At 50.5% G+C, this 21772-nt stretch overlaps 1 protein-coding gene across 6 annotated transcripts in view; it reads right to left on the bottom strand.

Moving 5' to 3' along the window:
• Positions 1-4377: 4377 nt before the first annotated feature.
• The window catches only part of TBX4 (T-box transcription factor 4), a 31575-nt gene continuing 14180 nt past the window's right edge, over positions 4378-21772 (bottom strand). For 4 of the 6 annotated variants that reach the window (XM_032320741.1, XM_032320740.1, XM_032320737.1 and 1 more), the window contains exons 4-9: positions 21586-21705; positions 20134-20281; positions 9221-9373; positions 8175-8263; positions 7801-8036; positions 4378-6576 (exon numbers count right to left, since the gene is read on the bottom strand). In XM_032320741.1, coding sequence (XP_032176632.1) covers positions 5957-6576; positions 7801-8036; positions 8175-8263; positions 9221-9373; positions 20134-20281; positions 21586-21705 — 1366 coding nt within the window. In that variant the 3' untranslated portion in view covers positions 4378-5956. The remainder of the gene's footprint in view (positions 6577-7800; positions 8037-8174; positions 8264-9220; positions 9374-20133; positions 20282-21585; positions 21706-21772) is intronic. The other 2 variants (XM_032320738.1, XM_032320742.1) reach the window with 2 other exon arrangements.

The following is a 21772-nucleotide window of genomic DNA, read 5'->3' as shown; positions in this document are numbered from 1 at the left end:
TCACAACTTATTTTTCTTTGGTACTTAGTGAAATCTGTTAATTATAAAAGTAATACATGCTCATGTTAACAAGGCAAATAAAGCAGAGATGTATGGGGGAAATATCAGAAAAAATTACTCCTTAACCTCTTAGCCCCTATCACACACACACTTGCACACACACAAGCACATGTCACAGGTTCACACGTCACACACACACACATATATAGACAGAGACACAGAACACACACATATCACTCACACATACATGCACACACACAGAGGGGTTTGGGGTTTTTTTTGTTTTTTTGTTTGTTTGTTTTACATTTCACACAAATGGGAAACCGTATCTATTACTTACAAAATTTTTTTCACACAATAAATACATCATGGAGCTATATATTTATATATTTCATTCTCTTGTTGATTGTTGTTTAATGATCTGTTGTTTGGCTGCAGCAGTGTGTTTTTTATTCCCGAGTATTCTTGAGATCATACTCTATGTTATGATCCCCTTTTGTCACTTAGTATTAAATCAGTTCCCATATCATTAAACACATTTTGTAAGTGTAATTTCAATGACGATATCATAGTCCTGAATATGAGTATATCATAATTTATTTAACTGTAATTTACTTTCTGCCAATTTGGGCTATTAAAAATAATACCATAATGACCATTATAGAACACTAAGCTATGTCTCCACATTTCTGGTTATTTTCTTTAGTATATGAACACTAATCTTAGAGTCTTTGTCCAAGTTACCAAACTGCTTTTCCTAGAAAGACTGTAGCAATCTGTGTTCCCACTGACAGTGATTGAGAGGTGCTCCTCACATCTTTTCTTAAATGTTTATTAATCGGTTAGATAAAAATGGTGTTTTATCACTTTAATTTGCATTTCAGGTGATTCGGAAGGTTAGCTTTGTTCAAGTTCATTATCCCTTTGCAATTCTTAAATGATGCTGATCACAGGCACCCAGGGCCGTTCATTTCTAAATCAGCCCTTCCTCTTTTGCCACTTGCCCTACCTCAGATGCTTCTTTCCCACCCTGGGCTCCAGTGTGGTCCTCTCCTTCCTGGGTCTGCATCCCTTGCCATCAGCTCACAAGCCTCTCATTCCTTCCTTGGTCCCAGAGCTGGTCTCTGTCATAGCTTTCCCACCTGGGGGTGCCCTGGCTCAGCCTACGCCAGTCCCCCTGCCCTGGAGGACCGAACAGGAGCCTGAATTTTCAATCAGGCTTCCAGGGCCCAGCATCAGACTGGGGTCAGTGCTGACCTTGGGCAGACATAGCCAGGGCCCTTCCTGCCCTGCCCTGGGCCCAGGGAAACCAGAGGGCCGCTGTTAGGGCCTTACCTGCTGCGACTTTGTACAACTCTGTCTCATCTGTTCCTCTCCCATTTTCCTCCTCTCCCCATTACTCCAACTCAGGCTTTAATTTTCACAAATGATACAATTTGGTGGTTTGGGGTTTCTGCAGGAGAATTTCTGTGATCCTCTGAGCACTGGGACCTGTTTGCCCTTGTTAGAGAAGAGGGACTCTGGATGCTCTGCAGACCCCGTCAGGCTGTGGTAATAAGCAGGGGCTGTTTGAGCGGCAAAGTGTAAACCTGGTCCTTCTTAGTGAGACTTTGCAGAAATCCCACTGGAGATTTTTCTGCCCCTGCCCTGTCTACTTTCCTTCATAATGATAAATGGCTGAAAAGAAAACTATCTAATCTCCAAACTGCTTGCTTTTTTTCCTCCTCTTGCTTCAAGAAGAGAAAGAAGAACACAGTCACATAAAACAGAGTCCTTCATCGCCTGCTTCTCAGGAGACAGTTCCTTCCCTTTTCATCCCAGGCCTGTTTCTGATCTCTGATGGGCTCGCACTGAAAGCTCTGGCCAGCCTCTCTAATCAGCTGCGACAGATGACAGACGCTGCAGTTGCTTGGGTTGCCCATTGAAATTGAATTGATTACCCGGCCCCTTTGCCATTTTGTTCTGCACACAATTGCTTAATAGCTGTCACCTTGGCTTTCAGTTCCAGCCGGCTGCAGGCTGACTGGTTCCCATTACTTGGGATGGCCAGTGCAAGTTCATCACCTTTACAGGATGTCCCTGATTGATTCCGTATGCCTTGGAGACCTGTAATATATTTGCATAGGAGGGAGCAGGGCGCTGTTGGGGGACGGGATAGAACTCTCTCGGCTGCGGGAACTGCCAGGTTTCGCTGCAGGGCTCGCCATATTTGAATCATTACCAAGGCTTCTTGTCAGGAGTCTGGCCTCTGCTGACACAGCTGCTAATGAATTTGTAAATTTTTAAAAAATACAAAACAACCCAGCCTGATCTAACCTTTGCTGTCGCCACCTGCTGCCTGGGTGGGGATGGCCAACAGAACCGTGCTTTTCCTGCTGAGCTTGTGCTGGTCTTTTGCAATGACAGCCTCTCCCTCCCCGCTCCGTTCCGTTCCCCTGCCTGCCAAGCAGGAGAACTGGGCTCAGAGGGGAACATCTTTCAAGTGAAATCTTTGCACTGGGAACTACTTCAATTAGACAGCAGGGGGAATGTTAACATGCCCTCCGGCCTTTTAAGTGGGTTTTAATTTTATGTTGTAAGATAAGACACTGCAAGGCAGGGGCTGCTACTTCTCCAGCAGGCTCCATTAGTGGGGCGAGCCGAGGCCTCTTGACCCCCTGAGGCCCAGCCAAGACTGGAAGTTGGTTTGGTTTTTTAACAATTTGTCAGTCTGACCCAGCTTCTCTTTCATTCTCCCTTTTGTTGTGCCAGGCTCTTCTGTTGTTGGAGGGCAGTTGGGTAGCCGAGTTGTAGCTGAGAGCCTAGCCCCCTTTCCCCAAGCGGCCGGGCCTGGGCTAGAGAGCAGAGCCCTGGGTGGGAGCTGCCTGTCCATGGCCTCACAGCTGAATATTCATCGTTTTTTTTTTTACCCCCTTCCCAGGCAGAGCACTGTAGAAGCAGACACTTTTCATGTGGCAGGTTTCTGGCCCGATGATGTATGACCTGTTGGCGCTACTGAATGGTGCCCTTTGTTCCAGGGTATCCCATGTGCCCCCTTTTTATTGACTTGTTGATTCAGAGGGGCAGGAAAGTTCCACAAATCCCACTGCAGGCCCTGCTCTCTAGCCGTGCCCAGGTGGGGAAGCCCAAGGACCTCATGCTTCCCAGAAAGCAGGTAGAAAGATAGGGGCTGCCTAGAGGCAGAATATTCCTTAAGAGACAGCATTCTTTACCTTGGACTCAGGCAACTATGTGTCCAGAGAGCCTGGGAACCCACATGTAGCTTCCAGCCCTCTGTCTGGCGTTCTAGAAAGTGTGGGATATCCCAGAATTCAGTCTTCGCCCAGAAAGAAAAGAGCAGAGCGGGTGTGTACACAGGCACACATACATGCAGACAAAACCCACTTAAAATTAAAATTAAACCCACCCCTTCCCTGAACCCTAAGCCGGGTTCAGGTAAGTTTTTCTCTGTGACCAATGAGCCCAAGATGGGAACCAACAGCCAAGGAGAGAAGGAGTTGGCCTCCTTCCGCAGCAAGAAGTTTCCCCAGAGAGCAGTCCTACAGCCACAGGGAAGGACTTGGGGGCGGGGGGGGGGGGGGGCATGACAAAGTCGACTTTTTACCCAGCAGGAAACCTCATCATCCTAAAAAAGATGAGGGTTTAAAGAATACCCTTATCCTTGCTTTCTCTTCTGCTGACTTCCCAGACCAGCCTGCTATACAGACAGTGGGTAACAATGAGCAACTTTGGGAAAGGAGCCACAAGGGGAGGGGGCAAGAGGCAGGACTGTAAGGAGGGAGACCCAACACACCTTTCCACACCAGCTTCTCTTCTAATCTAACAGGGTGAAACTAGACTGAATTTCATCTCTCCTTTTCACACTCCATCTTATGGCCAAGCTGTAGGGTATCTGGCGGACGGGTGGGAAGCAGAGGTCTCTGCCAGGCCTTCATTCTGTTCTCTGGGGTGCAGCTGGCTGATGAGCTCAGACATCTGACTTCTCCAGGAAACCCCAGGCTTTCGCTTCAACCTGCTCTTCAGTTCCTTGTCTGAAGAGGCCACACAAATCCCACCAAGAATTCCCTTCTGTGTAAGACCACCTCTCCCAAATCACCAGGTTGTGTGTTGATTACTAAAAGGAGACGAATTCTGGTGTCTTGCCTGCCTTGCCCTTCTGGGGTCTTTGTGGGCCCTGGGAATCCAGACCCATCATCTGGGGAGTAACATGAGAGCAGAGGTACAATTGTTCCATTGGTTCTAAATTCCTTCACTCGAGGCTCAGAGGTTCCATGGTATAAATGCTCAGAGGCACAGAAAAAAATACCAGCAAAGGGGACACTAAGACCATTGCTGAGCCAAGAAATGACAAGTCAGTAGTAAAGAGCATCCACACACTTCACAGTTGTAAAATGGCTTTATGTTACGATATGTAAAATAAAATGTCCATGCTATATAACAAAACACTTGAAGTTCCATATCCCCTGTTGGCTATTGTGTCTTCTAATATAGTTTAATCTGTGGTGGGTGTATATTTATATATATATAGATTTATTTATTTATATATTTATTATTTATTTATTTATATGTTTTCTCTAAACCATTCTTAGTTTTTAACATCAAATGTGTAATAAAAATTTAAATAGATGTCTTTTCCAAATACCCCCTCCAGCGTTTATTTTATTGTTTATTCGTTTGTAAAAAGCAAAGCTGAGTTTGACATGTGGCCTGCATTTGTGAGAGAGAGATATATATATTTATTTATTTATATAATATATAAATAGCTATTCAGCATGCAAAGAGTTTAGTGATTTCCCAAATTAGATTACAGAGTTCACACCAGCCGCATGGATGGTCTGGTGACTTTCCACGCTGAAGAGCTGGGCTGGGGGACGACACGATCCACCTCACGGGAGAATTATCCTCGCTTCTCTGAGCTCACTGGCTGAATGTACTGGAAGAAATGAATGTTTTCTCGATTCTTGTTTTTATTTCTGTCGGGCTTCCTTGCTCCAAAGGCGAGGATTTTCTGGGAGCTGAACAGGCTCTGCCTGGCAGCAGCTCCAATGTGGTCTCCTGGGGACGTTGCCAGGTGAAGTGTGTTTCATGATGGCCAGTCATCGGATGCAGATGGTGCCCGAAAGGCCGAGTCTTGTACATCAGAGAGAGAGTGGGAAACTGGATGTCGGGGGCTGAGGGGAAGGACTTTGTACCATATTAAAAAACCTGAATGATGACAGAGATGCTATTGGTCGCATTTTCCCTCCTCTTGAAGGAAAAAACTAAAATGTTTTAATACCCATCAGGTGGCACTTAGCACATGACCTTCTCTGAAAGTCATCCCTCAGACCTTGGGACTCTAGGGATCAATTTCCAGGCCACTGACTGAGCCGTGAGCTCTACTCTCGGAGAGCGCTTTGTGGCTTAGCTGAGCGCACGTCTCAGGTCATCTCACAGACTCTCCAGAGGCTAAAAGAGGGGTCCTCTACTCCCCAGACAAGATTTCCAGCTTCTCTTGCTAACAGAAGGCCAGGAACTCAAAGATGTGCACAGAGACCTCCCACCCCAGCAATGAGAGTCTTCTCCAACCTTCCCTACGAGAGAGACCTCATCACCTGGCCCCTGAGTGAATCAAAGATTATTTTATCAAAACCTCTCTAAGTAACTCACATGAACTCTCCACCCCCGTCCTATCCATGCACCTGTCAGGAGATGTGAGGTAACAGTGGACCCAGGTACCAGAGCCAAAATCACTTCTTAGGTCATTGTGGTTTTCTTCCTCGTCATGGCCTCAGCTGTATGTCAGAAGGCGGATATTCTCCAAACGTAGGCACGTACACAGGCACACATACATGCAGACACACACGCAGACACCCTCCCCTTTGAAATACCTTCCCGTGTTTCTTGGTAGCGCAGGCCACCCACAGAGGTTAACACCGGATTACCGTGGTCCTGGGGCTATCGATGGACATGGGAGTCATCCGTCAGTCCAGTTCTCTACCGTTCCCATTCCTGAATGATACTGTAAGGAAGCTTCCCGGGACAGGGAGAAGCTCTGAGAGTAGAGAAACTCGTTGGCAGCATTCAGATGTGGAGAGGGCGGCTTCCTCTCGCACACGGCGGGGAGGCCGCGCTCCCTGGGGAAGGAGGCAGTGGGGCCCCGCTCCCGGACCTGAGACTGTGAGAGCTGATTGTAGACGCTGAAGTGGGTGTTTCCCGGCGGCTGGGAGCTCTGAGCGGAGAGAGTGGGCAGCCGAGGCATCATAGTGGTGGCGGTGAAGTGGGTGGGGAAGGACTGGTAAGGCACAGTCTCCATTGTCTGAACACTGTAGCTTGTGTACGGGGACACTGACGTCCACATGTTACAGCTCAGCGGGGGTGGGGGCAAGTCGTCCACCCCAGACACCCCCGCAATCTCCGGCCCCGAACCTGAGTACATACAGGCTTCTCTTGGGGTCACCTCACTGCAGTAGGAGGGGCTCAGCATCTGCTGGTCGTAGGGAGGGGGAGAACGGAAATAATGATCCTCTCCCACTGCGGGGGGAGCTTCCAGATAGGATCGCTTGCAGGGTAAGTCCAGATGGCGGGCACTGTCTGCTGGAAGACAGAGAAACCTTCAGGAAGAGCCATTTCCACCAGCCCAGGGCCCAGAACCCTCTTCTTGGATGCCAGGACAGCCTGCCACTGTCACTTAGGACTTGCCCCTCAGCCCACGTGGCCATGGCACTTCCAGAATCACTTTAATCAGCTACAGCTTTTATAAGGTGGCAGCAGCCAAGAAGTGGTCAGATTATGGACCCTGCTCAGAGGCCACAGGGGACACCACATCAGTGGACACGCAGTGATGTGGTCAGCCAGGCGGCATATAGCTTTCATCCTTTGCCACCATGACTCCTGGGGATGGGAAGAGGCCTTAATGTGCCCTGGCATTCTTAGGCGAGGCCCACCCTGGCCAAGGAAAGTGGAGGCAACTGCCAGGCCAAACTAGGCCCAGAGGCCACATCTGTGTGAATTAGCCAGAAAATTAAAGCCACAATGTTTCTGCCTTAATCCTCAGCTCCCAGGAAGGCCTTCACAAGCCAAAGATACTTGCAGGCACGTTCCTGTTGCTTTTAGAAGAGGAAGTAAACCCTACATGTGTTCAAAGGAGTCCCAGCATTGTTATAATACAGATTCCAACCAGTGTTTACAAAATGGAAACGGAGCTGATAATCAGTAAAAGGTGACTTGGACTTTTAAGGCTAAGCTGATACTCTCTTTGGGGAAAGATGACATCAGCTGCCCCAAACCATCTATGTGTGTCTTTCGATGTCCTCAGCCATGACGGCTTGACTGTCTGGAGCGGCATATCCTCTGGGTCACCCCTGTTTTAGGATTGAGGGGGCTTTGATAAATGATAGCTCCAGTCCCCACACCTCTGGACTCTGAGATGTCGGCCTCCTCGCAGACTTAGAGACAAAGCCCATGTGACTTCATGTGATGTGCCCACCCCATGAAGGCTCTGAGCAGTGGCTATGAAAAGCACCTGGCACTGGGCAGGGGTACCCACCGGGGTCCTGGGGACATGAGGCCAGAAGGGGTCTGTGAGGATTAAAATCAAGAATCAACATCCCTGCACTAAGCCGGCCATGCTCCTGACCCTCCAGGTTTGTTCTCCCAGGCCACTCGATAACCAGGTATGTGTGTGTGTACATGCACACATACACGCATAGGTGTGTGCCCACACGGCATGAATGTTCGCACATATGATGGAGAGTGTTTGTAGGAAGAGCTTTACCCCTTGTCTGACCCTCTAGGGCTGCCAGCCTAGGAGAGAGCTACCTCGTCTTTTCAGGCAGTGGTAGAAGAGGCTGGAGTCCCTCTGGGCTGGGAAGGTGTTGAGGGGAAGGTCCTGTGGCTCAGCAGTGGCGAACTGCATGTGAGCCCCGTTCTCGTACTGGTAGTGCTGGAGCGCCTGATGGGCACCGTGCAGGGGACTGACGTCGGGCTTGGCTGAGAGCTGGGTGGAGACGAGCCTCTGCCTCATGATGCTTTTGGAGATCACAGGATATTCTTTGCTGGCGAGGCGGGGAGGACAGGGACAGGAAGACAGGAAGAGAGTAAAGATACTTTGAGGGTTACCCTTCGTTCTCCTGAACCCAGTCTGCACCCCGACCCCCGACCCGCATCCCGTCCCCCGGGCCAGGCAGCCCCACCTCTGCAGCCGGGCCACACGCAGGTCACTGTCGTCACTGCCCCGGAATCCCTTGGCAAAAGGGTTGTTCTCAATTTTCAGCTGTGTGATCTGTCAGGAGAGGACACACAGAGTCACCATAGTAGAGGACTGAGCTGGTCCTCCTCCCCGTCCCAGACTGTTCAGAGCTCTGGGCAGAGTCAAGGGACAGGGTACACCCCAGCCCTCGGCCAGCTGGCCGGCAGCCTGGCCGAGTCCTCCCGGCCCTCTCCATCCATGACTGGCTCCTTGCTGCCTCCCATCCATTCTCCTCACTGCGGACCTTCTGACTCTGCCTCCTGTTCTCCTACCTGTGTGCCTCTCACAGCTTCACATCTGTGTCACCCCATCCAGGGCATCTGCCACATCAGCTTCTGAGGGACCATACTAAATGCAAATCTGTCACTCTTCTGCCTGAAATCTGCCACAGCCTATGGCCCTTCCTCAATCCCCCAAGCCGACCTGGCCAGTCCCTTGCACGATGTGACAAGCCCCCTGAGAAGGGTTGCCTGGGCAGCGGCAGAGGGACAGAGGAGAATGGCCCATGCATGGACCCAGAGGCGGTCTGGGGCAGTCAGGCTGGGGAGGGGCGTGGCAGGGTGGGAGGTAGACCCATCTGACCACTGGCTGACCACAGGCTCAGTCTCCCGGCTCCCACACAGCTGACCATGCCCCGAGGCTCCTTTCCCCAATCTTTCCCCTTTCCTGGCAGGCCCTGAGTCCGATCTTTGAATCCCAGCAGGGTCAAGAAGTTTGTAGGACAAAACGGCCTAACACTCAAGCCACAAGGCAAGATCCACGCTCTTGGTTCTTATAGTGCCGACTTTGTCCATTCCCCATAATTACTTCGCACTGGAGATTTAGGAATCTGGTTCCCTTTTTACTCAGCATTTGCTTTCTCACTGCTCCGAGGGACAGTCCAGGTGTCCAAGGCGCCTCTGCCCCGTGCATGGGGGTTTCCCTTCCTGCCTCCCTGATGGCACAGAAATGCCAGGCAGGGTCAGCGGTGGGGGCTGGGGGTGACTATACCTTGTGATTCTGGTAGGAGGTCACAGAGATGAAGGAAGTCTCTGGGAACACATGGGTGCAGAAGGCTGTGTTTTTGGAGCCGAAAGCATTGTTCTCATCAGCCTTCACGATATGTAGCCTTGGCTGGTACTTGTGCATGGAGTTGAGGATGATCTGGAAGACAAGGGTCTCTTTCTGAGCTCTAGGTCCCCATGCCCTCGTCCCTGGTCTCAGTCAGCTGGCCTCAGGCTGGCTTTCATGCTCCTAAAAGCCCAGGTTCCAGGGCCTGACTCCTGGGACAGGCCAGAAAGGTGCCAATGCTCCCAAGCAAAGAAGCAGGCTCCTGGACCCCCGCTCAGCCTCCACGGCCCCTGCTCAGCCCCTCTGCTCCAGAACGAATGCCTGGCCCCAAGACCTTCCTGATGGCACAGATGTTTCACTGCAGTAATGGAGAACTGAATAGTTTAAAGCCCAAGTGACCTCAGCACTGTGTAGGAGGTGGAATTCCGAGCTCATGCAAAGGCCCAGGGTGTCACGGACTCGCTGTGTGACCTCAGGAGAGTCACTGGACTTCTCTGAGCCTCAGTTTTCATATCTGTAAAATAGGATCCTAATTCGTAACTCATCTCCCTTAGGTTTCCTGCTCCAGCTGCCTCTTTACCCTGCCCATCCTGTCCTCTCTTCCCTCTCCTGTTCCTCACCACCACCGCCCCACGCACGGCTGTATGACCCGCTTTTCATAAAGATGCCCGCCAGGGTGTGCAACATGGGGGAGGAGCTGAGGGGAGTGTCCCACTTGGGGTTTTTTCATCTGTTTCAACATGTGCAGAGGCCTGCTGAAGGGATTCTGGGAGACCCAGATGCATCCTGCCGGCAGACCTGCTCAAGACTGCCCCATAGCCTGGAGGGAAGCTCCGTCATAAGCTACAGTTCCAGGTGCCAGGGTAGGAGATAGCAAAGTTCTAGAAATAATGCCACAGAAGGCCAGAGGCCCCACGCACCTACAGGCCCTTGAGGATGCCTGGGGCTGGGGAGGTGGGTCAACCCACCAGACCAAAAGAACCCAAGAGGCCTGGCCCTGGAGCCCTGGGAGTAACACACAGTAGTTGCGGCTCCAAACCTGCTTCATTCGGCTGTGCCCCACGGTAGCGGCTGCATCATGTGCCATTAAAATGTATTTTTTATCGTTGACATTTGCCAGACGCCCTCCCTATTGGAGGTAGGACCAGGAATTTGGGGCATTTTATCAGCACCGCTGCTTTTGTTAACCCTTTGGCTCCTATTCTGGCTGGGCAAGGCTGGCCCTCTGGCCCCATTACTCTCTGAGCTCCCTTCTCTCCTTCCTTTCCTTCTAGGTGTGCCCCTTCCTGGGCTAGCCCTGCTGGCTCCCATCTTCCCAGTTCCCAGGGACAGGTCTGGGGCCAGATTAAAACCCTGAGTGACCAGAGTGCCAGAAGAAGGGCCAGAATCAGACTCCTCTAGGGCACACCAAGGCAGAAGGGTTAGTCTAGGGAAAGGTGCCACGTTCAGCACGGCCTGGGGACAGAGAAAGCCTAGGGGACAGGCACAGCTGAGGAGCAGGTGGGTAGCAGCTGGGCCATGGCCTCTGGCTCTCCCTGGGCTCCTCAGCTTGCCTGGATCTCTCCATCCAGCAGAGCTAGTTTTTCTGCCTTCTGCACTGGGTGTGACAGCCTCCCGTGACAAATCTCTGGACCCTCTCGGGGCAGATACAGAGCACCCCAAGCCCTCAGCCAGGGCCTGCAGCTGAGGACCCTTTGCCCAACTGGGAGCCTGCCAGATAAGCAAACGCAGAGTGGACACAAGTCCTGCCTCGGGAGGCCTCAATGGACATCTGTTTCAAGAGGTTGGGGATAGGGGATGGGTCTTGGGAAACACCTCTCAGTCCCTTTAGGTTATTCTGCCACCCCGCACTGCTCCCCAGCTGCAGGAGTCCACAAAGGACCCAAGTTCCCAGAAGACCAGGAAACTAAATCCCTGGGAGGTGGTCAAGATGCCTCCAGAAGTCTCCAAAGTCCCACCTCCTGGCCTTTTCACATGCAGTTCCTTTGGCTTGATCTTCCTTTTGCCCCCTCTCTCACCTTCTAGGGTTATCTTCTCTAAACCTGATTCTTCCGGGAAGCCTTCCCAGATCACTAGGTCCTTTTGTGAATCCCTGATTCTGAAACTTCCTCCCTACACATTGTCTACTTGGCTGTTGTGTTGCTCCCTAGTGGTTTCCTGTTCCTGCTTGTCCCTTCAATTAAACTGTGAACTCCTCAAGCGAAAAAGAGAAAAGGCCATATTTTTTACTCCTTTTGTACCTCTGGGCTCCTTTACCCTCAGACAGGAACTAGTTAGTGCAAGGCAGCCTCTAAGGCATTTTTCAGGTAAAAATTCAAGATTAAACCTGTGCACAGCATGCTACCATCTCCCGCAGCAGGACTAGCCCCTGGCCACTTGGGGAGAACACAACCAGTGGACTGACAGATCTAAGCAATGCCAGGCCCCAGCACAGTGAGGCTGGGCTGTCCCTCAAGGATACCATCAGACAGATGACAGCACCCTCCCTGCTCCTTGGCCACCTGGGGAGTCCTAGGCTCTGTCGGTCTGTCCAGAGCCCTGGGTACCATCAACTCCCTACTCCCCACTGTCACTCACCTCCAGGTCCAGTCAGTGACCAAGTCCTGTGACTCCATCCACAAGATAAATGTCTCTCTGTTCCCACTGCACAGCACTGATTCAGCAACCCCCCACCCCACCCCCGCCATCTCTCTCTGAGTTTGGGGCTACCTCCTCCCTGTCTCCCTCTCCATTTTCACTGCTACACACCAAATCAGGTCACTCCCCTGCTTATAACATTCCGGTTCATCCAGAAGGACTGTCCACTTGCTTTGTATTTCTTCCTCTTGCCTCCCAAGTTTTCCTCCCTCCATTCCTGCCAACATTCAGAGCTCAATAAATGTCTTATATTCATAATGCCACCTTTGATGGTTCCCTCTTGCCCCTTGGGATAAAGGCCAAACTCCTCAGCCTATCAGACAAGGTCCTTCATTGACTGAGGTGGAGAGATTGCCAAATACACCTTCTAGGGGAGGGACCCAGTCTGGCTGGCAGGGAAAACTGGGAAGAGAGAAAGTGCCAGACGTGAAGGACAGGGAGGAGCCATAGGGGGTTGCAATCCTGGAAAACAGAGAAGTCGGGAAGAGTCCAGAAGCTTCAGTGGATCTCTGCTCAGCAGCTGCAAGTCTTGAACAAGCTCTTTCCGCCCAGGCAGATGGGGTCCCTATCTGCAAAGGGAGGCCTTCGACTAAGAAGTGGTCCCAAACACCCCTCATAACTCAGACACTCTGGAATCCATACAGGTGTCTGGAAGAATGTCCTGCTTATTGAACCAACGCAATTTTAAACTTGTGCTTCCGCCCCAACAGCCCAGGAGAATGTGGAACTAACTCCGTGACTCACACCTGGCTTTACTCGGAAGTTCCTCAGGCGCCACATTAATCTCCTTTGCCAGAGTCTCCCATTTATACTTGTGGCAGAGGACGTTGGGCCAAATGGACCAGCCAAGTCAACAAACCCCACTACATAACTGGTCTCATCATTGTTTTACAGACATGGGATTCATTACGTTCTGGCTACAATTCAGAAGCCTGTTCTATTTTAACAAACTGTGATAGCGCCAAACATCCATTTCCTCAAGAGATCACCCTAGCGTGCTTGGCCAATGAGGTTGAGATTTATCTGCATTAGAATCACAGAACATAAGCACATGGAGAGGCAGACCTTAGAAATCATTCTAGTCCAACCTCCTAATTTACAGATGAGGAACAGGAGGCTTGTAGTGGGAACGTGACTTGCCCAAGAACACATAGCTGGCTGGAGACAGAATCCTGAGAAGAGCCCAGATGGCCTTTGAGAGAGCACACGCTGCTCTCCACAACACGCTCAGAAATTAATGATAAAGTGTCAGCCCAACACTGTGAGAGACGAGGATTCACCAGACCCTTATGTCCATCACGGAACACAGTGTATCTGGATGCTGGCCGCACAAATGTGGCCAATGTCCATTTTGTCATAGATTAAAACCAGATTTTTCCCTGTGTCGTAATTTTACTTTTTAAGACCACTTCTCCATCTTCCTTCTTACCCGCTCCAGTTCTGCAAAGAGGTAAGGATGGAGGCAGGTTCTAGAGCTTACACAAAAAGAGGAAAAAACCTGACACCCAGAAAGGTAAGCGATTGGCTGAAAGAAGACCCAAACTAGAGCTGAGTCGGGCAGCCCATTAGCCAACTCAAGAGACCTCGGCCAGGTATGCCTTAGGCCTCACTCCCAGGGCAGCAGCCCAGGGGCCCGGAAAGCTTTCTGCCTTCTCTCACAGTCACTGCAGTGTTCACAGAGCATAGCCTATGTGCCAGGCCCTGTGCTGAGGAGCCTACCCACATCGAATAAGTAACTCTTTACAACATCCCTGTGTAGTAGGCATTATTATTGGGTGCATTAGGCAGAGCCTAAGGGCACTGCAGCTCAGGGAGGTGAAGGCATCTACCCAACCTCAAACAGCCAATGGGAGGCGGAGCTAGATTTTGGACGAATTCCTGAGCCTGAGCTCATACATGTCCCTGGCTGGAGAGCACCAGGCCCTCTTGGGAGTTGTACAGGGCATCTGTACAACTCCCCAACGCACCCAGCAAGGGCTCAGCCCATTGTCAGGGTGCAAAATATGTGGGAGAAAAGGAGGAAAAGAGGGAGATCAAGAGCCCTGGGTCCCCACCGACATGCTGACAGCATAAGCTTTGGAGGGAGTTCAGCCCCTGGCAGAGAACAAGCCTTCTCTAGCTAAATCCCGCCCCTGTCAGCCAGTTCTCTCATTCACTTAGTGCTTACCAGCACCCAATGTGCCAGACCCAGTGCCAGGCACTAGGATACAATTGTGACTTAAAACCTTGTGGTTTCCTATCTAGTGGGGAAAGTCACGCAGTAATCCAAAAACTAGGCAAAAGTAAGTAGTGAGAAAATGTACTGGAACAAAGACGACATGTATTTATTTATTTTTTATTATGTATTTTAAAGTTTAGCCAATTTTTATCTTTTAAAAAAATTTTTTTTTTAATTTGTCAGAGAGACAGTGAGCAAAAGCAGGGGGAGAGGTAAAGGAAGAAACAGACTCCCTGCTGAGCAAGGAGCGCATTGCAGGACTCAATTCCAGCCTGAGCCAAAGGCAGGTGCTTAACCAACTGAGCCACCAGGTACCCCAAGACTACATTTATAATAGTGATGACTAAGATGAAATACCTAACTGAAAATATGTAGGTTCTGATGAAGAAAACTTTGGGGGGGGGGTAAAGATTTTATTTATTTATTTGTTTGTTTGTTTATTTATTTATTTGACAGAGAGAGATAGAGATAGACAGCACAAGGAGGCAGAGCAGCAGAGGGAGAGGGAGAAGCAGGCTGAGCAGAGAGCCAGATATGGGACTTGATCCCAGGACCCTGGGTTGATCCCAGGACCATGGGTTCAGGACCTACGCTAAAGGCAGACACTTAACAATGGAGCCACCCAGACATCCCTGTGATGAAGAAAACTTGAGGACACTTTTGAAAAACAAAAAGCAGGCATCCACAAAGAAAAAGGCATTCCTATCCATCCGTCCCTAAGTCAATTTATAATTTTGAGTGATCGTAATAAAAATACAAATAAGTGTCTTTTTTAATTATATGCTGATTCTTAAAGTTCATATGAAAAAAAACAGATAAGACGAGCCAAGAAAACTCTGCAAAAGAAGAGCAATGGGGGACCAGCCCTGCCAGACACTAAAGCTTATCATGAAGTCTCAACAGCAAAGGCACTGGCACATGAACAGACACAAATTCAAGGGGGATTTAGTGTACAGAAATAACGCATCTGAAGCCAGGAGGGAAAGAGAACCAGTCAATTATTGGTGTGAGGACAACTGGACAGCTTTTTAGAAAAAAAAAAGTTGGATTCATACCTCCTATTGAATGCCAGAATAAATTCCAAAAGGATCAATGGTTTAAATGTAAAACTAAATCCATAAAATATTGGAAGAAAACAGAAGAAATTTTCCTTCAAAGTAAGGAGTGGGTAAGGGCTTTCAGTCACTCAAAATCCAGAATCCATAAGGAAAAGAACAATATTTTCAGTCAAAACCTTCTGTGTGGGAGTACCCCTATAGGCAACGTCACAAGGCAAATTGCAAACTGGGAAAACACATGAGCAGTTCCTGTCACATACAGGGGCTAAGCCTTCCTCATTTATAGAAGCTCCTAGAATGGATAACTGCTCAAAAATCTGAGAGAAAAAATGAGCAAAGGATAAGAACAGCCGTTCACAGAAGAGGGAAAAAGATATTTAACTTCACTCAGAATAAAGGAAATGCAAACTGAAACCACAACCAGCATCTACAGTTCACCCCTCAGACTGGGAAAAGCCCAGAACGTCTCTCCCACCTGCTAGGAAGGCTCCAGCCATCAAAAGGCGAAACCACGAGTTACAAATCCAAACACCTCTGAGCAAGCAACTCGCCACACAGAGATACTTGACGCAGGTGTAAAGCGATATATGTACCGGTTTAATTGAAAGAGCAAAAACGGGCATCTTCATTTCTTCAATAAGGACTGGCTACATGATTTATAGAACCATCGCACAATGAAATTCTACGAGGCTACAAGGAAAGGAATCAAAGGAAACTCTAGATGAACGGCGTGATCTCCATTTTATACTGTTTACAAAGCAAGGTGCAAAAAGCTTTTATAGTGTACTACCTTTTGCATATGAAAGAAAGGACTTGAGATTCTGCATCCTGCTCGTTTATGCAAAAAGAAATGCCAAAAAGAAATGATTAACAGTAGTTAGCTGTGGCTGGGGATTAGAAGAAACTAGGATATGGAGAACCAGAGGATAAAAATGGTTTATTACAGACTTTTTTTTTAATTTACTCATTGGTTTGTTTCTAAATCACGGAACTGTATATTTCCTATTCAAAAACAAATCTGATTTATAAGTATAAAATTCTAGGGGGTGCCTGTGTGACGCAGTTGGTTAAGCATCTGACTCTTGGTTTCGGCTTGGGTTGTGATCTTGGGGTCATTGGATGGAGCCCCAAGTCAAGCTCTGTGTTCATCGCGGAGTCTGCTGAGGACTCTCTCTCCTTCTCCCTCCACCCCTCACCCCTAAAGTAAATAAATAAATCTTTAAATAAATAAAATCCTAACTGCGGTAAGAACTAGGACAGAAAGGTGGATGGCACGTTGGGAGCATGTAATGGGGACCCTGAACTGTCTCCCTGAAGAAGGGGCATTTGAGCTTAGATCCCAAGGCTCAGGAATAACTAGGTGAAGAAGCCCGGGGTCAGAGGAGGAAGTGGCACACCGAGGGGACAATGTTGTGCCACTTGGTGACCAAAGAGCCACAGCCTAAACCCCCAGCCCGGAGCCAACCCGGCCTCTCGAACAGTTAGACTTACTGTGTCAGAAATCGTAAGCTGGTCTCCCAACTCAGCAGTCTGGGAGTCCTGGGATATAAGAGGTCTCTCTTCTCACACAAAGATGCACAGACGCACAGACACACCCTGCTGCAGCCATTGGCTCCCTGCCTCCAGATCAGGAGAAAAGATAAGACCCAGCCATCATCAAGTCCTGCTGTAGGAGACAGGCCCTACCCCAGGGAGGCCCTCCTCAATTTCCAGAAGCTGCTTCTCTTACCATTTCTTGGTGTCCTGGCCCAGGACCCTGTGGGGGTGGGAGGCAGTGCAAGTAGGAAACAATGGGCACCTGCCCCTCCCTAGGCAGAGGAACAGAAGTGGAGCTGAATTAGGGCCCTAAGGCAGCAGCCCTAAGGTGCTGCTCAGCACCCCCTGATCCTTTCTGCCCATCTCTGGGTTTAGGCTTACTCCCAGAAACTTACTCCCAGGGTATTACTGGTGGTAATACCCTGAACCTACCCCAGGAAGGAATAGAGGGCCCTCCTGGACTGCAACAAACACCCACCAGGAGTTTTCTAGGGAGAACCTGGTCCTAGAACACATGGGCCATGTGGTCCAAGGGGTCCCTCTGGCCTGTATGTAGGACTAGCTGCCCTGTCCAGGCCTTCATTGGGACCCTGAACCCTCTCCTGGAGGTGGGCTGCAAATGAAAGGCAACAGCTAAAATCCCCAAGATACTAGGAGACCCAAGCCAAAAGTGCAAAGTTCACTTGGTTGAGAAAGTGCCTCGAGGTCCAGGAGGTTTTAAGGAAAACTGAAACTGTGGAGGTGAGCAGTGCAGAAGCAAGGGCTTGTTTGGGGCAGACTCGTTGCCCGACATAGCTCTTTCCCAGGCTCCTGCACTGAGAAGCCAGGCAGGGTGCCGAAGGGCTCAGCACTCCCACCGGAGCAGGCCAACAAGCAGAAAGCCCTGGTCCACCTGGTTTATCTAGGAATCCATCCTCCACAGCCCATGCCTGCATGATCAAAAGCTGCTCCCTCTCCAGGGATGTTCCAAATAGTTAAAGATACCACAGCTCAAGCCCTGGTACAGAAAAAACAGGCGGAGAAGCCAAAAGAACGCTGGACTGGGAACAGGTATGGGTTCAAGACAGCTCCTTCACACCCAGCCCCTGAGATAACGGCCTTGTCTCTGGGTCCTGCCACCATACATGGGGAGCTGTCACCACTGAGCTGCTCATGCTGGGCAGATGCAGGGCTGGGGGAGGCTCTGCATCTCAGCCGTCTGCAGAGAGCTGAGTTAGTATGGGGAGTATCCCTATCGCCAAGGAAAGATGAGCTCCAGGCAGATGTGGTGAGTGTAGTCGGGGGCACCCCCAACATCACGAGCCCCTCAGGCAGCCCCATGGGCTCAGACTCAAGACAATATTCAGGGTTATGGCAAACTCCTTGTGGACTCGAGAGCCACCGAGGAGCAAGCCAGGCTGGGAAGATCTACTGCTGGGCTAGGAAGGCCAGGTCTCTCTCCCACTTCTTAAAAAAGCCCCACTTTGGGCGCCTGGGTGGCTCAGTGGGTTAAGCCGCGGCCTTCGGCTCAGGTCATGATCTCAGGGTCCTGGGATCGAGTCCCACATCGGGCTCTCTGCTCAGCAGGGAGCCTGCTTCCTCCTCTCTCTCTCTGCCTACTTGTGATCTCTCTCTCTGTCGAATAAATAAATAAAATCTTAAAAAAAAAAAAAACCCACTTTTCAAGCACTTGAGTCCCACCCCTGCCACCTTCTGCAGGGGTTAAGGGTGGGGGTAAGGGTTTGACGAGTCCCCTCAGGCATCCCTGCAGCTGGGAACCATGGTAGCAAGCCGTGCCTCCACCATTCTCACCAGGACTTTGACCTCTGGGTACTTTGGATGGCTCACTCCAAGATCCAGCTCTTGCTAAGCTCTGTGCTCACCCCAGTGGTCAGTCCCATGGGGTCCCTGTGTGCAGTGTTGGGCAGAGACAGGCCTGCCAGGGAGGCTCCCACACACCCACCACAGAGGCCCTCATTAACTTCTCCACGTTGATGCCATGACTTGGGCAAGCAAGGGAGGCCGGGTAGGAGCCCATGGGGAGTGAAGTCTTGGCCAGGATAGTGCCCAGGAAGAACCAGGAGGCCCTTCTCTTCCTCTGTTAAAAGGCCCCGTGCTCTGGGAGGTGGGGGCTTGGCCCACCCTTCCATTAGATCGGTGGTTTGTCTCTGGCCCCATGAGAAGTTGGGGCTGCATCTTTCTGCCACCCCTCCCCCACGGCACCTGCCTGCATCGCATGAGAAAACCTGCACCCCTTAAAAACAGAAAAGTCAGGAGTTAAATACACTAATTAAGCTTTCTCCTAGTTGCTTGTTTATAGATTACCAACTCAGAAGAGAACTGAACAGACTCAGAAAATTAGAAGCAAGGGCTGCTTGTCTTATATACCACTCAGAAATGACCCACTGCTGGCATTTTCCATGAGGAACTATGATTCAAAGGATTCTGATATGCATGGAACCCCTCAGTAATAGAATTTAGGTATAAAAGAGGCACCTCCCTGCACCCCCAGCCCTACCCCTGTGTCCCCCACCACCAGCCACACCCTGAGGATTTCATGAACAGCCTGGGTAACTGCATCTAGTAGCAGCCTCTGCTGCTCCCGTGCCCCACCCCACCCCCACTCTGTACTTCCAGAGTAAGGATGGGTAGCTGAGAGGGGCTGGGCCTGTGCCCTGGCCGATAATACCAAGTCCCCAGACTTCAGTTTGCCACACACTTGAGCTAAAAATTTCCACATAAAACGCTTTTTGTGGGTCTGCCAGAGCCAGATGAGGAAAGAATGAGCTTTAGCAGCCTGGATCGGGCGTCAGCGGCAGCATCCCTGGAGCTGTAGAGTCTCCCTTGTAAGAGCCAGGTCCAGGGCAAGGCCAGGGAGGAGCGGCCACCAGGGCCAGAGTGAGGCCCTCCCTTCCAGAGTGCAGAGGCTGCCAGGCCAGGCAGATGGCTCACGCCAGAGGCCTCAGAACTCATCAGTGACTCTTTCCGAAGAAAGTTAACGTGTGTTAGGCTCCAGCAAGGCCAGATTTGGGGACACTGATGCAGAGAGAGATTACCCATCATCATCTTCCTTGTCAACCGTTGCCATTTACTTAGAGCCTCCCACGTGCACGGTGCTTCCTGCGCATTCTCTTAGTTAATTCTCACAACCGTGAAAGGTTTCCAGGTAAGAAAACCAAGGCTCAAGAAGGCCAAGAAACTTGCCCAAAGTTACCCAGCCAGCAAGTGTGAGGGGAAGGATGCAGGGCCTTGGGGTGAGGGGGACTCAGACCCTGGCTTCCTTCCTCACTCTGGCCCAGGCACGGACCAAAGCCCGGAGCTGGATTCCCGGAGGGGAGTCTCCACATGGCCACCCCTACCCAGCCCCCCACCAGCAGGGCGGTGCGCCAGGACTGGTTCTCAAGGCCAGGCAGTCTCTTTCTTACATGGCCGAAGGGGTCCAGGTGGTTGTTTGTGAGCTTCAGCTTCTGGAAGGAGACGAGCTGCCGCATCCAGTGGGCCCCAGTGGCAGGAGAATCAGGGTGGACATAGAGCCTTCCTGGCATGGCGGGCTCGGCCTTCCCTGCCACCATCCTGCCAACAGAGCAGACAGAACCACAGCAGCTGATTACTCTGGGGTCTGGAAAAGCCCAGATTCCCTGCCCCCTCTGAGAGCAAATCCCCATAAACCTGAGGGGGGCCGGGTGGGAATCACTGCTTATCCTATACTCTCAATTTAGGGCTCTGGGAGTTTGAGTGTTGGTCAGAGGAGAGCGTGTTGAGGAGAAGCCACGACTCTGAACCTTTTATTTCATGGCAGTATAAAGAGAAAGGGAAGTTACAGACAGATGTGATTATTTACTTCAAAGAATGGGGCTAATCACAAATATATTGTGGGCAGATTTAGGCACTTGTGTATACGTGTTATCCTTTCAATTTTGAAATGTAATTATTTATATTATTTGGAGGGAGCTTCTTAGAGGACCTAGACAGCTTTCAAATTGCTTGTCTCCAATATAGTGTTTACCCCCAAAGAAGTTAATTGGTAACTGTCCCCTCAGCTAGAGCCTGCTCTGAATGATAATTCAACCTGAAGAGAGAAGAAATAGAAATATGGCCCTTGCTAGGACCTGGCCACTGAATCCTGCGGCCTCTACCCAGTCTCTGCTGACCCTACTACCAGCCCACTGTGGAACCCACATCCCAGCTGGCTACTAATTCATTCAATCCCTCTCTCAACTTGAGCCCTGTCCCGGGCTCTGGGGATAGACAGTGTACAGAGGAGGTGGCCTTAGGAAAAGCAGCTCAATGTTTATTTACCCACCCCCTGGGTAAATGTTTATTTACCCTACAACCCACTTGTTTCTCCCAGCCCCTTGCTGAAGGGTCCCCTCATCCAACCACCAGGCAGCTGCCTGGATCAACCGCTTAAAGGAAGGGCTCACAGCCAGAGAATGAGCAAGTGGAAAAGCAGCAGAAGACACCACAGACCAGGCACCTGGATGCTAACCATCCGAATCAAAATCACCCAAGAAAATAGCTCCCATCCTCCAACCCAACGAGTGATTGATTGCACCCAATCAGTGCAGCCCAACCAGAGCCTGTATCCATCCAGCGTTGGTGTCCATCTGTCACCCCACAGCACAGCCCACAGCTGGAGGGAGAGAACAGACTCTCGAAAGCCACCAAACAAACACTGCAGCTCATTTCTAGCCCCAGCCCCTTCGGCAGCAGGTGGACAAACATTTGTGGACCCTGTAGCCCCTGCGAGTTTGGTTTCCAAGTCTACCGGTCCAGGCAATCATTGGAACTAACTGGGGAGTCCCTGGACCAAACATCAGGTGGTAGGGTGGGGGTGGCGAGAGAAGACAGGGGATGTCAGGGTCCCAGGTTCTTACCATTTGTTGTCACAGAACTTGTAGCGGTGGTCATCCGCAGGGACGATATCAATCAGCAGGATGTACTTGGTCTTGGGGTTCATGCCTGTGACTTTGACCTTGTAGCTGGGGAACATCCTCCTGGGAGGCACCAAGGTGTGAGGCAGAGGCATAGAGCACCAGGAGAGATGGCACACGGGGTGAGGGG

The sequence above is a fragment of the Mustela erminea genome, chromosome 18 (assembly GCF_009829155.1).
Source record: "Mustela erminea isolate mMusErm1 chromosome 18, mMusErm1.Pri, whole genome shotgun sequence".
NCBI lineage: Eukaryota > Metazoa > Chordata > Mammalia > Carnivora > Mustelidae > Mustela > Mustela erminea.
The sequence above is the reverse complement of the archived record's forward strand: the minus strand, read 5'-3'. Positions and strand labels throughout refer to the sequence as shown.